Source organism: Ornithorhynchus anatinus, chromosome 2, assembly GCF_004115215.2.
Source record: "Ornithorhynchus anatinus isolate Pmale09 chromosome 2, mOrnAna1.pri.v4, whole genome shotgun sequence".
Taxonomy (NCBI): domain Eukaryota; kingdom Metazoa; phylum Chordata; class Mammalia; order Monotremata; family Ornithorhynchidae; genus Ornithorhynchus; species Ornithorhynchus anatinus.
This window is the reverse complement of record NC_041729.1, coordinates 42,161,718-42,178,585: the sequence shown is the minus strand read 5'-3', so window position 1 is coordinate 42,178,585 and position 16,868 is coordinate 42,161,718. Positions and strand designations below refer to the sequence as shown.

The following is a 16,868-nucleotide window of genomic DNA, read 5'->3' as shown; positions in this document are numbered from 1 at the left end:
ATCATGGATCGTTGTCCAGTCGACTCTTGATTGTTGTTGCTAAAAGAGGGGATGAGGTAAACAGACCAGTGAATGGCACCTGACGGGGAGGGCAGTGGAGGTTGGTGCTTCTTGTCCCATAGGACAAGAGGTTGTTGGCAGGAAAGAAGACGCGCAGCTACGGCTGGAGTTTAGGAGTGTGTTTGCCCCAGAGTGAGGAGAGACGGCCATACCTGGAGTCCAACGGTGTAGCCTTGCCCGATGCCGACGCCGGCGGGGAGAGGGGAAACGGCGAAGTGGCCTCCACCCCCCGACTCTCCAACCAGCCGCCCCCGAGACTGAGCCCAGGGTTGCATTCATCTGACATTATTTATTGGCTTGAATGACATTTAGTTCTACATTTTATTACCAGTGACATAAGCCATGTGCACCACAGAATGGCTTTCCATTTACAAACATCAACCTAAGAAATGCATTTTACATGGAAAATGTCTGTTTCTGTCCCCGCCCCCCTCCCGCCCCCGCTGTTATTCAAACGGATAGGTTTCACTAGCTTTCCTTTTTTAGATAAAAATCCCAACATGCTCCGTACAGTCCCTCTCCCCTCTCAAGGCGCCCTTGGGGAAGGGGTGGGGAAGGCCCTCCATTCAACACCCAGCAACATGTGCCAAAATACGCTGACTTGTAAGCTTGTTGTGGGCGGGGAATGTGTGTTTATTGTTCTATTGTACTCTCCCAAGCGCTTAGTAGAGTGCTTTGCACACAGTAAGCGCTCAATAAATACGATTGAATGAATGAATGCCACTCCACTTGGCTCCCACCCGGGGGATGATGACCGGAGAGGTCAGCGATCGGCTGTGCAGATCTACCAGGGAGCTCGGCGGCAGGGGGTGAGACGGTGTAAGCACGTGTGGGTGTCGGGGGGTGAACGGGGGCTCGGGGTGGGATCCGGGACCCATCAGTGTGCCGGCACATGTCACCTTTGGGGCCCAGAGGAGGTTTTCCCACAGCCCCGAGTCCACCGGTGGCCAGACGTACCATTGCCAAAGGATGGAGAACTCAGCCCGCCCCTCCTATTATGCCATTTGAACTACACAGAACAAAAATAAATAAAATCAATACCTTTAACTCCTGGCCTGCCAGAGAGAGAGCCGGTTACTGGCCTTGGGCCGGACCTTAGCTTTGCTGGGCCTCAGCCCCGGGGCTCTGTGACTGTCCTTGTCTTGCTGGGAGAGCAGGGGTTGGGATGCAGGGGTGTGAAGCGACGCAAGGGGCAATGGGGACCTGCACCCCAACCACCTGGGTGCCCACTCCACCGTCAAGGGCATGTTTTTCCATTGCCTGCTGCAGGGAGTGGCAGGCAGGAGGAGGAGGGGCTCTCTGCCCCCTCAAAAGGGTGGCAGGTGGGAAAAATATCCCAGTTCCAGACCCTGAACTATGTCTCCTCCCAGAGCAACCCCTAGACACAGGACCGGGGCCCTGCCTTCAACACTCCTCCAGTCACAGGGTCGAGACCCCACTCACTGCACTTCCTAAGCCACAACACTCTCCGGGCCATGGGTCTGAGACCGCTCACAGAACTCTCCAAGCCACCAGGCTGAGACCCAGCCCAGAATATTCCCCAAGCCACAGCACCGCCCTGGCCCACAGAGCCCACCCAGAGCACTTCACCAGCAGGAAGCCTGGCAACCATAAGGCCCCGCGACCTTTGAACGCCCCATAAAAGGAGTTTGGGCTGACCGCTCAAAAGGGCCTAAACTAAGATCAATCCACACAGGGCCCGTGGCCTCCAATGTTGGAGCCTCTGGGAGAAGTTAGAGGTGGCCACCTGGTTTGGCTCTTCCTGTGAAGACAGACCTGAGGCTAAATTGCTCCACTGTTCGGGGCCAGGGGCAAAGAACAGCCCCAGAGGGCCGAGGTGGTGCGGCGGGGCTGGGGAGGGTGATAGGACCAATTGGGAACAGTGGCCTGCAACCTGAGTCAAGGGGCCACGGCCGCCCCTGGCAATGAGGAGCCCCGCGTGTCGCTCGATTATCGAGAGCTGCCACTCTCAGCCCCCTCCAGCTGTTTTCTCCAAGCCAGCCCCAGGCCCGAGGCCTACCTGGCCACCAGCGAGAACAGGGCCAACTCAGCACAGCGCCATCCTGGCCACCTGGAGTCCACCTGGCCAACAACTTCCAGAGCGGGTAGGATGGGGAAGCTTCCGGAGGCCGGCAAAACCCAGCAACCCACAGGGAGAGACACCCTGACAATCGGGGGGCGGAAAGAGCACCCCACCTCACCTGAGACCCCTCCTTTGGAAGGACCCAGGCCTCGGGACTTTCATATTTGGGATGGAGTCTCACCAAGACCCTGAAAGCGTACGAGACCTCAGAGCCTCGGAACCCAACCCAGAGTGGAGAGTCGGGAGACTCAACGCTGACAATTTCCTCCGGCTCCGGTGTGACTGACCGCGGGCCAGCTCCTCACCCTCTCCGATCTCGGGCCCTCCCTACACTGACTGAACAGTGGGGAAGACTCTCTTCAAGGCCGTGAGGCTGTAGGTATCACTTCCATATGAGATTCAGCGTGGTCTAGTGCAGCGAGCGAGGCACTGGAAGTCAGGAGATGTGGGTTCTAATGCTGGCAACTCACCTACCTTCTCTGAGCGTCGGTTTCCCCACCTGTACAACGGGGACAAAATACCTGCTCGCCCTCTCTCTCAAGAATTAACACCCAGTGTGGGTTAGGGACGGAGTCCAATCTCATTATCCCCAGCGCTTGACAAACAGTAAACAATAAATTACCATCATCATCGTTATTTTTCAGAATTTTGCACTATTTTCACCCCACCACTGAAACAAATCGGCAGGATAATCAGAAAGAAAAGAAATCATCTTCACCCGAGGGGGTGGTAAATCTAGAGGGTGGGTTACCCCAGGAACCTGTGCAGACAGAAAATACTAGAGGGATGCTTAGAGGAACCGTGTGATGGCTGCCCGCCTTGACAATCATTGTGATGGTTAGGGGAGAACCAGTTAGCACCCCTAACTTTCAATCCAGACCTCCATCTGGGACCCCTGCAGGCATTCCATGGCCACCATCGGGGCCAGGATGCTGGGAGGGCAGGAGCACGGGTCTGACCAAGTAATAGCACCGCTGCTCCTCTTCTCGCTGGAAGAATTCATTCCTTCAAAGATCAGGACTGCACCCAATCATATGGGCACAAAAGCAGAGGTCTGACAACCGCCAGCCCCTTCCTCCATCCCGCTGGCTCCGTGGGGGAGAGGACATAGAACACCACCTGCCCGCATCACCTCTGACGCAGAACATCGGGGCACCCCCTCACTCTCTCTACCGCAGGTGCCCCGTTACCGGCTCGAGGCCATCTGGGCTGTTGATACCCCAACCGCTTCCCCCTCTCCCACCATCCCCACCCTCACCACTGTCCCAGAAAAAGAGACGTGGTTAGCGCGTTAGAATCACGAATGAGCTCGGCGAAAGGGCCGGAAGTAATGAGGAACGACGGGCGGCTTTGCCACGCCCCCGGCCAGGTCAGGACCTGCTCCTCCGTGGAATGTGGCCAACTTGACACTCTTCTCTGACCTCGGTGACCGCGTCCCCGCTATCTCTGGGGCTGCGTGTTCTGGGGCTACGGGAGGGGGACCCAAGCTTGGGCCAAACCCAGCAAAACTAAACAGACGGTTCTTCGCCTAGTGGGGTTACGAAAGACCAGGAATCCTTTACCATAGGAAGCCGTGAGGCTGAAGCGCTCGGTAAATCGGGTCAGTTGGAGAGCGAACAGAGTGGGATGGTGGCGGTCTCTTCTCAGGTTAAAACAGCAGACGGGCCTTGGCCCCATCTCCAAGATTTCGGGCCCGAGAATTCGTGTGAAGGAATTGATTCTAATGCCGGTGACTTGCCCGGGGCCACACCCGCTCCCTCGGCCCCCATCGGTCGTGCCCCATTGGGGCACGACATATGAGTGGATAAGGGGGCCGCAGGCTAGGCAAGCGTACCTACTGGGCAAAGCGGGTGACTGGAGGAAACGTTAGGGATGCAGCGGGGCGAGTTTAGTGTGTCGGCTAGGTCACTCCTAACTTTGGACGGACGCCCTCGAGGATAACCATCTCACAATTCCATCCCGATGCCATCGTTGGAGACCTGCCACCGGCCGGGCTGGATGGGCCACCGGTCCACCCCGCCGATGGTGATGGCTCTGCCCTTATAGCCTTCTGCTGGGAGGATTTTGCCAACCATTTTTCTGAACTGACCTCTGAACGGAAGCCGCCCCGCTCCTGATGGGATGCACGGGGCTAGGGTGGAGGGAGGAAGAGGAAGTTGCCCAGTGGGGAACTCAGCCTGCAGGACCCAGAAGCCATGGTGGGGAGGACCCCCTGGGACGCAAAGTGCTGGGGTGAGGGTGCCACAAGGGCCTCCGTAAGACCCAGCCCTCTCTCTTGCCGATGGGAGGATGGCGTGCCTCCAGGCGGAGGGATGATGAATGCTCTGACCCTGTCCCTTACGGAGCGGGTGGTACCACGAGCAAAGAGGGGAAGCTTTTAGGGAAGGGAAGGAGCGCAAGCTACATGGCCCAAGAATTTCCTAGCCTCTGGGCTGGGCCGGCTGTTGACCAGCAGGGGAGCTGGCCTGGGTGGGGGGTGGGGTGCCCAGCCCCAGCCCCGCTGTCAATCCGGGGGGGGAACAGTAGATTCCTTGTGTGCTCAGGCATTGCCTTCTCCATTCTGGATTCGGTCAAGTCCCACCCAAGTCCGGTGCCCTATTTCCATCGTCCCGCTGGGGGTGATTCCGTTTCCAGGTCCCAGTCGTCACGTTCCTGATGAGTCTGGCGGTGTCCTGGGCTCCTCTGTTGTTTTCCTAAGGAGGATATCTCGCTTGCCTCATGGCTGGGTCAGGAGGTCCACCAATCACTCCCTACCATATTGGCTCTTCCCCACTGCCCCCCGACAGCCACCCCCTCCCGGCCCTCATTTTCAGATCATCGTCTCCTCTGTCTCTGGAGTGACTTTTGAGGTCTATCTCTCGGTTGCTTTTCCTTCCTTCCACTTGCCGAATCTTACCAGGGGGTGGAGGAAGATGAGAGGTTGCGGGGGGAAAGAATGTTTCTGTTCCTGAACTGGAAGACAGCATTCCAGTTTCCTGGTAGGACAAGAAAAATTAGGCCATGATGATGCTAAAGAGGGTAGCCCCCAGCTCACCCTCCTCGGGGCCTGCAGGTGGACCCCGGTGGGGCAGCCCCAAATGAGGGCAAAGTCTGGTACCCCGAGGGGTGTAAAGGATGCCCAGACAACGTCCACTCGGACCTTTAAGAAGGGAGATGCTCATGGGTTTTAACCCAGTCTAATCTCCATCCCCTCGTAAAGCAACGTCTGAGGTGTGCTGTGGTGACGTCCCATGGCCGCGTCCGATGTCCGGATACTTCTCGTGCCCCTGGGGCCCGCCGAGCTGTGGCCCTCGGTGGGCGCTGCCTGGCCAGGACGGATGGAGACGGACGCTGGGACAGGTTGGCTCAGACTCAAAAGCAGCAGTGGGACCCGGGATTCAAACCCCCATCTCCCCCAGTCGCTCTCCCCTCGAGCTCCCGGTTCCCCGTCCGCTCCCTGCAGAAACAGGCTGGGTTGGCTGTAAGTCGGAAGTCCTCCGCCAATGTAGTGAGACGTACAAAATGCTTGTGCGTGGAAATGGAGCCGCCGGAAATGGTGGGCTCTTCTGAGCACCGACCTCCCTCCTGGAGGCTGGACCTGGGGTGGGGGTCCGGTCGGGTCCGGTCGGTCTCTGCTAAGCTTGGCAGCTTGCCCTGGGCTTCCCTCTTGCCTCCGCTGTTCTCCTCGGTTGATTTCCAACATGATTAGGTGGCTGATTTATTTTTCCTCATTTTCATACTTCAAAATAAAACCATGTTGTGTTGTAAACAGAATCTTGTGTCCCACAGGGTCAGTCTCTCTTTAGGGTTTATGTTTGAAATGGGCTTCCACTGAAATGGAAAAAAAAACCAACACAAAAAGCAAATAACACCCATCATGTTGGAAGAGGACTGAAATACAATGGGAGCCGGGTAGAATATATCAACAGCAAACCCACGGTCAGAGCAAGAGCAGAACCGGACTGGGGTCTCTCCGATGCTACCCACTGCTTGGTTATGAACACGTTCTCCAAGAGAAGGAGGATTCTCCAGCTTGGATCTTGGATCTATCCTAATGCTTAGTAAAGTGTCTGGCACACAGTAAGCGATTAACAAATACTATTATTACTGTTATTATGAATTCATTCAACCATATTTATTGAATGCTTACTTCGTTCAGAGTACTGTGCTAAGCACTTGGGAGAGTACAACATAACAATAAACTGACACATTCCCTGCCCACAGTGAGCTTACAGTTTAGAGGGGGAGACAGACCTTAATATCAATAAATACATTTCAGATAGAATATAAATAAATTACAGATATAATACATAGATTGCTATCATTATTATTGCTTTGAAGCTCTAGGGAACCTCCCAACTCAGCTCCCTTCAACTCGCAGGCTCTGCTTTCCAGAACAAAGGCTACCGACAACTCCGGCAGCCGGTAGGAAGGTGGTAGGTGCTAGTAAGTGACCCCTGGCCCCCCGAACTGGGCCTCGGCTAGGTTGGCGGAGGCATTCGGCTCTAAACCCGTCCAGCTCGCTGGCAGGCTGGGAGGAGAAAGAGAGACCGGAGGCGGCAGAGCTTCGAGAGGAGTGGAAGGTAGGCGGCTGGGCTAACCGCCTTCCACAGAGATGAAGGACAGGGCAGGGAATAGTTGTTTCCAAGCTTTCCTTAGCAGGACTGGACTGGCAGCAGCTCCCTGCCCAGCACCCTTCCCCTAACCCCAGCCCTGACTCTAACTGGCAGAGCGTCCACCCCACATCCCCACACTGGCATCGGCACCGCCTCTTGCTGAGGGCCCGAAATCCCCTCGGGAGCAGCGTGGCCTAAGGGAAAGAACCCAGGACTGGGAATCGGAAGACCCGGATTCTAATCCTGGCTTTGCACTTTGCCTGCTGTGTGACCTCGGATGGGTCTTATGACTTCTCTGTGCCTCACTTTCTTCATCTGTAATACAGGGGGAATGATATAGCTGTTCTCTCTCCCCATTAGACCGTGAGCCCCATGTAGGACAGAAACTGTGCCCTACCTGATGATCTTGTATCTGCCCCAGTGCTTAGCACATAGTAAGCACTTAACTTACTTTGTTGTTATACTGTACTCACCCAAGTGCTTAATACAGTGCTTTGCACACAGTAAGTGCTCAATATATACGATTGAATGAACGGATGAACGAACTTAACAAACATGCTACTACCTGGGGGCCGGGGCAGGGAATCCCGTCTTACCGGCATACTCCTGAGGAAGCATCGGCCGGCTGATGACTTTCTGAAACGCCGCCATCCACTCCTGCTGGTCGTTCTCAGTCTCGCAGGCGAAGAGGAACTTCCGGTCGGGGGTGACGATGGTGATGCCGTGAGGCCAGTGGTTGCCCTGGGTGGAGGTGGGGAGGCCCTCCAGAACCGTGTAGCTGTTTTCCTTGCTGCCAATGAACACTTCCCCTCTGGCAAAGGCGTCCTAGGGTAGAGGTGACGAGCGAGCCATCAGAGAGAAGTTAGCGGACGGTCCGGCCGCCTGAAGGGGAAGCCCGCGACATCATGAGGCTGGTCTCGGCCCCGGCCTGCCTTGACCAAAGTCCCTTTGCGCCTCGGCCATGAGGAACTGGGGGTTGGGCTGCTTTTGGCAAACTCTCCTGCCGCCAGTCCTATGAGCTGGGGGCCAGGGGTCGGGAGTGGGCACTGGGGAAGGAGGGGCGAGTGGGTTTGAAGCTTTCAGGGATTGGTCACATCCTATGTAATGAGAAAAGAGCCCGGGATGGGAAGAGCTGGGTTCTAATCCCAGCTCTGCCACTTGCCTGGAACCCCTGCCCCTCTTAGGCTGTGAGCCCCCATGGGATGGGGACTGTGTCCAGTCTGACTGTACTACATTTACCCTCTATTCTTTGCACAGGGCTTGGCACAGAGTAAGTGCTGAACAAATACACCATTCCTAATAGTAGTACTTACGATAGCAGCAGCATGAGTAAGTATTATCTGAGTCCCTAGAGGGACGGTTCACGCTATGGAGCACTTAAAAGCATACATATTGTCCCTGCTCTCCAGATGACAATAATTAATAATAATGATGATGATATAGGCTAAGCGCTTACTATGTGCCAAGCACTGCACTAAGTGCTGGGGTAGATACAAGGTAAACAGGTTGTTATGTGTGGGGCTCACAATCTTAATCCCCATTTTGCAGATGAGGGAACTGAGGCCCAGAGAAGTGAAGTGACTTGCCCAAGGTCACAGGGCAGACATGTGGCGGAGCTGGGATTAGAACCCAGGTCCTTCGGACTCCCAGGCCTGTGCTCTCTCCACTTTGCCATGCTGCTTCTCCATCTAATATCTGCTAGAGAGAAGCAGCATGGCTTAGAGGATAGAGCATGGGCCTGGGGGTCAGAAGACCTGGGTTCTAATCCTGATTCCACCACATGTCTGCCCTGTGACCTTGGGCAAATCATTTAACTTCTCTGAGCTTCAGCTTCCTCATTAATAAAATGAAGATTACGAGTGTGAACTCCATGTGGGACAGGGATTGTGTTTAACTGGATTAACATGGATTTAACCCAGTGCTTACAACAGTGCTTGGCACATAGTAAGTACTTAACAAGTACCATAAATATTATTAGCAGGGTTGGAGGAGGAGCTAAGCAGGCTTCTGAAAAGTACAAAGTGCAGGGTGCCCATCAGGCCAACAGCAGAATGTCCCTAAATGCCCTCTGAGATGGGCAAACCCTGCTCCTGACCCAATGTCAAAGAGCTCTACCAAAACAAACTGATAGCATTTATTAAGAATTTACTATGTGCAGAGCACTGTACTAAGCACTTGGGAGACTACAATGTAACAGAGTTGGTAGACATGCCCCCTGCCCACAAGGTGTTTGCTGTCTAGAGGGATAATGGGGTGTAGTCACATTTGAGTTTGAAACCTGACCGCTGGTCAACACCGAACTGGAGTTGGTCTTCAACTCAAAAAGTCCACTGACTTGGGTTCAGCGGCGCTGTTACAATAATAACAATAACAATCGTGGTTTCCGTTAAGCGTCTGCTATGAGCCAAACACTGTACGAAGCACTGGGGTAGAAACAAGATCATCAGGTCCTATAGGAGGCTCACAGTCTACGGGGGAGAGAGAGCAGGTATTGACTCTCTATTTTGCGATGATGGAACTGAGGTTCAGAGAAGTTAAGTGACTTGCCCAAGGTCACACAGCAGGCAAACGGCAGAGCTGGGATCAGGACCTAGGTCCTCTGACCCCCAGGCACGTGCTCTCTCCACTAGGCCATACTACTTTTCTAATCTGATAACCTCAACCAAGCAGCCAGCAAGAGTGGGTTAACCAACTGGCCAACACCATTAGGTGAACCCTCCCTTCCCTCTTTTTTGGTTGCTTCCCTATCCGGATGGGAATTTATTCTGTAGTCTGTGGTCATCAAGGGGTTCCAGGCTAAAACCCACCTGGCCTGGGTCAGATGGTCAGACGGCCTGGTGGGGAGAGCCACAAAGCTCTCGCCTTCTCCCTCAGCTCCTCAGAGCTGGTTGCTGCCCAGAGGTCACAGGAAAATCCTGGGGAGGAAAGGAGGGCAGTGGACCTCATGGACCCCGTGGACTTCTGAGAACTGCCCATCTGCTGGGAAAGTCTCCAGGGGAGCCAGAGGGTGGGTTTCAGGTGTTTCATTCTAAAATAACCTGATTAGTTTGTATCTACCCCAGCGCTTAGTATAGTTTTGGCACATAGTAAGCGCTTATCAAATAATACACACACACAGCTTAGTTCAACACGGGTCCTTACCAGGGGGTCTTTGAAATACATGAGCCGCCTGTCATCCATGGTGAACCACCGTTTCTTGAAGCCTTCTGTTTGCTGAGGAGCAAGGAGAGATGCACTGCATGAGAAGAATGCAACCTTGCTCACTCCTAGAGGGCTCCAGGTGATGCTGAATTAGTGGGGAGATCCAGAGTGGTGCTGATTGTGGGTGGGGAGGGGACTTGGACCCTTTTGACCACTGACCAGCCCATGCCTCCCTCCTTCCTTCCCTGCCTTTGTAGAGCAGAAAGCACAAGGGCCCCCAGCCCCAACTAAAGCTGGAGTTTATAGGGATGCAGAGAGACAATCAGTCAATCAATCAGAGATATGGATGGAGTGTTTACTGTGTACAGAGCACTGTACTACACACTTGGGAGAATACCCTAGACTAAGTAGAAAAAGTCACGATTTGGGATTATCACCCTCAGGGAAGTTTGCATCGCTTTTTTAACCCAGGGTGTCCACCTCTAAATTGTAACCTTCTCTTCCACCTCTAAATTGTAACCTTCTCTCCTTCTCTCATTTTGAAATGGAGAGGTGATCGAATAGCTCAGCTTGCTACATTTTCAATCATTAACACCCCCCAGATTTCCCTCGCTGCCCCGAGAGGAGAAACCCAGTATGCCACATTCCTACCTTTGGGCCTGTCTTCTCCATGTAGCCTTCCTTCAGGTAGTTTCGGGTAAGTTTGGGCACCAGCTGCAGTAGAAAAAACATAGTAAAGGAAGACACGATCACAAGGGGTCGAGGCACGAGGATAACAGAGGCGGCAGGAGGGGTCGGGCCCTGAAGGATGCCGCCCATACACAGCCCATCAGGCCGCTTTCCGCTCTGACCCTTGAGGGCTTGGCTCCAGGTGGCTTTTTGAAGGAGTCAAACTTCTGGGTATTCAATGATCCACAGCTCTCTGTCTCTCCCGAAGCCTGGCTGGAAACTCTCACCAGCTGGCAGATGGGCCCCGCGGACCGACTGTCACATCTCGGGCTCTCCGCGGGATCCACGGAGCAGAGACGCAACTTGTCCTCTAGCCGTCGGCCAAAGGCCCTGGGCCAGGAATCCCTTGGGCCAGCAGCTCTACCAAGCAGCAGCTGAGCCAGAGGCCGGCCCAGGAGAGGACATGGACATTTCTCCAACCATGACAACCGATGGGCCTGCCTTCAAGTTCACAGAGATCACTTGGCTCTTATCCACACAGGATGGATTTGAGAATTCGGGAGGGAGGTGTTTTTGAGAAGGTGAGGGTGCGCTTGCTGGTTGGTCATCACACAGGGGGTCTAGCACTATAGAATCACAGAATCACTGACTCCAGCGTTGGAAGACATTTGAGAGTTGGCCAGGTACATGAGACTTTTTTATGATGTTTGTTAAGCACTTACTATGTGCCAAGCACTAAGTGCTTGGATAGACACAAGTTAATCAGTTTGGACTTAGTCCCTGTCCCACATGGAGCTCAGAGGCTATATAAGAGGAAGTAGGATTTAATCCCCATTTTACAGGTGAGGCAACTGAGGCACAGAGAAGTTAAGCCACTTGCCCAAGGTCACATGGCAGGCCTATGGCCAGGATGAGAAAGCAGGTCCACTGACTCCCAGGCCTGTGCTCTATCCACTAGGCCAAGCTTGCCCCCTGTCCCTCCCTAGCAGGTGAGGGATTAAGCTATTTATTACAGATCTCATGTCCAGCCTTTCCTTCCCCATTCTCCTCAGGGGTGGGGGGGGGGGGGGGGGGGGGGGGGCTCTATCCCCGCCCCCTTCAGGGTTAGCCAATTCTTATACTCCATCACTCTAAGGGTCAAAAACCAAACCAAAATCTCCCTTTTTTCAATGTGAACCCATTTTTTCTTATTTGGCCCTAGGTAGACCAGAAGAACATCTGGTTGGTATCTTCCCCATAAAAACTTCTAGCCTTGAAGGCAGTTATTCAATCCCCCCCAGGCTTCTCTTATCTAGGCAAAACAACTTTCCTCATCAAGGCTACTTACAGCCCATCCATTATTTTCATTGTTCTCTGGTCCCTCTCCCATTTTTCTGCCCACTTTCTCAAGTGTGGGAACCAGATGTGGATAAAGTTTGGAAGGAAAGGCCCAGGCAGAGAAGCTTAGGTTTTTGTTGTTCGTTTTTTTTAAATGGGATTTGTTAACCACTTACTTATGTGCCAATCCGCTGGGGTTGATACAAGTTAACCAGGTTGGACACAGGCCCATATCCCACATGGGGCTCACAGTCTAAATCCCCATCTTCCAGATGAGGTAACTGAGGCACAGAGAGATTAAGTGAGTCACCCAGGTCACACAGCAGGCAAGTGTCAGAGCCAGGATTAGAACCCAGGTCCTCTGAACCCCAGGCCACTAGGCTACGCTGCTTCTCTTTGGGTGGAAAGAATACTTTTCCATTCTTGCATGTCACATGTGAATTAATACATTCCAGTGCTGGGTTGGCTTTTTTAATGACTGTACTATGCTTGGCCCTTAAATAACAGATGCAGTTCCAGGCGACTACCATCTAATGGGAAGGCCTGGTTCCAACTGGATTGGCCTGTCCCGAGTGCTCTCTGAGCTTCGTTACGACAGCTGCCTGAGGATCGGACTTCGCTTTCTTACCGGGAACCACAAACCAGGGGACCCGGCTCCCTTACACCAAAGAGAAAGAAACCAGGGATTGCATTCAAAGCCTGCAGGCTTCTTGCTTCCTGAGTTATTCTTAACGTCAGTGAGGGAAGGCTGGGCTATTTTTAACAATCCTGGTGCCAGGGGAGCAGGGAGCCGCGAGACTTCTGCATGCGGCTGGGAGACTCCCTGCTGAAAACGACAGAGAGGCTGACGGGTCTGATGAAACCAACCCCCTCCACCGTCTGCTGCCTCCTCCTCTAACCCGCTTTTAATTTAGACGGGCTTTTAATGGCTGGCTTTGAAATGTCACATTGGTGTGACAAGTGATCCTGCCTAATTAAAGATGCTCGAACGGGGAGGTGATTGTGTCAGGCGCCTTCCAGAAAGAAAGGAAAAAATCAAATAATGCCACACCACAAAGGAGCTTAAACCTGAGTGTGTGGGAGAGAGAGAGAGAGAGAGAGAGAATGTGTGTGTGTTTCCGTGCTCAGTGTAGTTGGCGGTGTGTGTGGCTTTAAACCTGGCACCACAACTACTGAAAGACCATTCTCTAGGGAAACTCCTGCAATTAACGTCTAGGAAACTTCTTCCACCCACCCACACTGCATTGACATCCGGGGTGGGGGTTCCGCTCCAGAGGGCAACCCCTCTTAAGGGCAGAACTACTTCCCGACCAATAGACTGGGAGTTGGGAGGTGCCCCTCTCTGGTCCTCCAGCTCACCCACCACCTCTTTGAGAGGCTGAGGCAAAACAGGACCATAATGCCTGGCTTCTCCTAGGAGAGGGGAGGTATTCTGGGGGGAAGTGTCTTACTATCCTCAGAAGAAAGGTGTGTTAAGGAGAGGGGGTGAAGGGGGCAACCCTTGTTCTTATAACAAGGTTGAGAGTCAGAAGACCGAGGCTTTAATCCGGGCTCTGCCATTTGCTTGCTGTGTGACCTTGGACAACGCACATAATTTCTCCATTACCTCAGTTTCCTTGTGTAAAACAGATATTCAACACCTGTTTTCTCTCCTACTTAGACAGTGATTCCCATTGTAAGACAGGGACTGCTTCTGGGTTATCTGGTATCTACCCTAGTGTCTAGTACAGTGCTTGGCACACGATAATAAGTGCTTAAATACTATTATTATCAGGAAAAGGTAGCTGTTTCTGAAAGCGAGAGCAAACAAATCCACTTGGTCAGAATGTCACAATTGGAAAAAGCCTCCATCCACATCCTTCCCCTCAACACTACTTGCTTCTGCAGAAAAAGGCTGATTATCTACATATCTGGACCATGGCCAACTCAGATAGCCTACAGTTTGAGTTTCCAAACAAAATGGGGCATGGCTCTCTTGGGAAGGCCTGCGCCAAATCTCGTTCAATGATCCACACTCTTCCTATCCCTCCTGCTGGAATCCAACTAGCTCATGCCTGGGGGTCCAGGTAACCAAATGTTGGATCACCCGCGTTCCACTCCATCTATATTCATACTTCTATCAGGGTGTAGCTCAAGTCACATTCCCTCAGGCGGCAGCTCTTCACAGAGATGGGAGAAGACACAGGCACGCCAACCTTTCCCCTGTTTCCGAACCCATGCGCCGACCCCTTGCAGCCCCCTGCCAATTGGGCAGTCCGCTCAGCAGATCAGCCAGGCCCGATGTTCCAGCACACCTCTTGGCAAGATTTGAAGCGTCGCTCTAATAAAACAGAAATCAACTCACATCGACATCACTGGCTCCGGGGAATGCCACTTGTAAATAATGAAAGCGGGCTGCCCGGATGGCATTGAACCAATCCACGATTTCCTAGGAGAAAGTAAGCAAGCCAGTCAGTCAGTTGTATTTACTGAGCACTTACTGTGTGCAGAGCACTGTACTAAGTACTTGGGAGAGTACAATATATCAATAAACAGACACATTTCCTGCCTGCAGTGAGTTTACAGTCTAGTGTCAGTTGTGTGACTTTGGGCAAGTCACTTTACTTCTCTGTGCCTCAGTTACGTCATCTGTAAAATAGGGATTAGGACTGTGAGCCCCATGTGGGATAACCTGATCACCTTATATCCTCTCCAGCACTTAGAACAGTGCTTTGCATATAGTAAGCGCTTAATAAATGTCATCATTTATTTTATTTTTTATTTTAGAGGACAAGCTTACTGTCTAGAAGGGTCAAGAAGAGGAAGCTCATGAAGAACCTCCCTTGATTGGTTGAATGTGTTCCCTAGTGGATAGAGCACGGGCCTGGGAGTCAGAAGGACATGCGTTCTAATTCTGGCTCTGCCACTTGCCTGCTATGTGACCTTGGGCAAATCACTTCACTTCTCTGTGCCCTCATCTGCAAAATGGGAATTACAAATGTGAGCCCTATGTGGGACAGGGACTGTGTCCAACCCGATTATCTTGTACCTACCCCAGCGCACAGAACAGTGTCTGGCACTCCGTAAATACTTAACAAATACCACAATCATCATTATTATTAATTATCCATGGTAACCGGGGGAGTCAATGAAGCTGGAAGTCATTAGGTTGCAGGAAGGAAGACAAAGTGGATGATGAAGATTGGGCCCCAGTGGAGAAGGTGCTGAACCTTCGGTATGAAGAGAAGGGAACTCTTCCCAGACCAACTCTGAAAACTTCCATTTTATAGAAACAGGCACGGGCACTGCAGTTGTGTTCTTGGAAGTCACCATACCTTAAGAAATCGCTTCTTCTGTCTCATTCCTTAGACTGTGAGTCCCTTGTAGGCTAGGAGCCATGTCTAATTCTCACCTCTGCAAACTTCCCAGTGCTTAGGACAGTACTTTGCCCGCAGTAAGTGCTTAATAAATACTATCACTACTATTACTCAATAAATACAATTAATTGATTGATTACATGGTCAGTGGGAAATAGGGAGTTAGCTTCTTAAGGTTTCAAATTTTTCCTGTGTCTGAAAACACATAATTTTTTGACAAGTGCTTAAGCGGGAATATTTAGTAGGTACTCCAGAAGGGCTGGGAATATTTTACACCAATTTTGGGTTCCTACTCTAGGGTCCCTCATCTGGGTATCCCCTTCTTCTTCTTCTCCAATCTCTTGTCCCTACCCTGACTCCTGGCCGCTGGACTGGTTTGAATGATGAGATGGTTGGGAAACACAGAGACCTTAGCTCCCAGGGCTCCGGCTAGAAGTGGGAGGGTTCGAGATTCCGCTCCCCAGCTCTCTGGATCTGGGGGGACTGGATCCAGGGGCTGAGTCAGCAGGAATCCAGGCCCAGATCCACCAGACCAGACTCAAAGCAGGCCACCAGGCAAGCTCGCATTTCTCTCCAATAAAAATGTTTTCTGCCATTTTTTCCATTACTTCCTGCTTCATTGCTCTCTCATTTTTTCTTGAGGCTAATGACCAAAGTCTATTGCCTAATGTGAGCACTCACATATTAAAGAACTTGTTGAAAACACAGCTGGCTCTTTATTACCAACTTTAGGACCTTTTGCCAAATTAAGCTCTCGCCGAGCTTAAAACGCTTGAAGGTGGCCTGTAAAATTGAGATGTCTCCGGAGTTTGTGTCTTGGTGAATTCTTACATCATGTATGCTCTCACCATGCATTTTGGAGAGGACACCCTTAGGGAATGGGAGGCCATTCTTCCCCCCTAATGCACAGCTCTCTGAATGGAAGTGGCTTTGATGTTGGAAGGAACAGTTGTGCAAATGTTCACAGGAAAGGTCAAGGTGCTCTTACTCTAAGTAAGAGTTTGTCATGAATGGGTGAATTAGAAAATACACAGAGAAGTGGCGTAGCTCAGAGGAAAGAGCCCGGGGCTTGGGAGTCAGAGGTCATGGGTTTGAATCCCAGCTCTGCCACTTGTCAGCTTTGTGACTGTGGGCTAGTCACTTCACTTCTCTGGGCCTCAGTTACCTCATCTGTAAAATGGGGATTAACTGTGAGCCTCACGTGGGGCAACCTGATTACCCTGTATCTACCCCAGTGCTTAGAACAGTGCTCTGCACATAATAAGTGTTTAACAAATACCAACATTATTATTAACACATTATTATTATTATGAACATGAAATTGGTGGCCAATTTTAACTCACAGTGCCCCTTAGAGACTGGTTTAGAATTTTATGAGAGAGCAAACCTTATCCCCCAAAAACCAATACCATTTAGAGAAATGTAACCATTCAATTTAAGAGTAGGAGTTTTTATTATGATTTCTTACTGTCTATTCAACTTATTATTTAGCGATTTAATCCTTATATATCTATTCCACTCCCTGTTATGTTTCCGTTCTTCCTCCTCCCAATATTTGTAAGTCGTTTTCTTCAGCGTGACCTGCTAGAAAGAGCATGGGTCTGGGAGTCAGAGGACCTGGGTTCTAAGCCTGGCTCCTTCACTTGC

General features: G+C 51.8%; 1 protein-coding gene across 1 annotated transcript in view; it reads right to left on the bottom strand.

Moving 5' to 3' along the window:
• Window positions 1–329: 329 nt before the first annotated feature.
• The window catches only part of ADAP1 (ArfGAP with dual PH domains 1), a 132,205-nt gene continuing 115,666 nt past the window's right edge, over window positions 330–16,868 (bottom strand). Inside the window, exons 7-11 of the mRNA XM_029057735.2 lie at window positions 14,210–14,293; window positions 10,531–10,593; window positions 9,880–9,951; window positions 7,335–7,563; window positions 330–5,953 (exon numbers count right to left, since the gene is read on the bottom strand). Coding sequence (XP_028913568.1) covers window positions 5,925–5,953; window positions 7,335–7,563; window positions 9,880–9,951; window positions 10,531–10,593; window positions 14,210–14,293 — 477 coding nt within the window. The 3' untranslated portion in view covers window positions 330–5,924. The remainder of the gene's footprint in view (window positions 5,954–7,334; window positions 7,564–9,879; window positions 9,952–10,530; window positions 10,594–14,209; window positions 14,294–16,868) is intronic.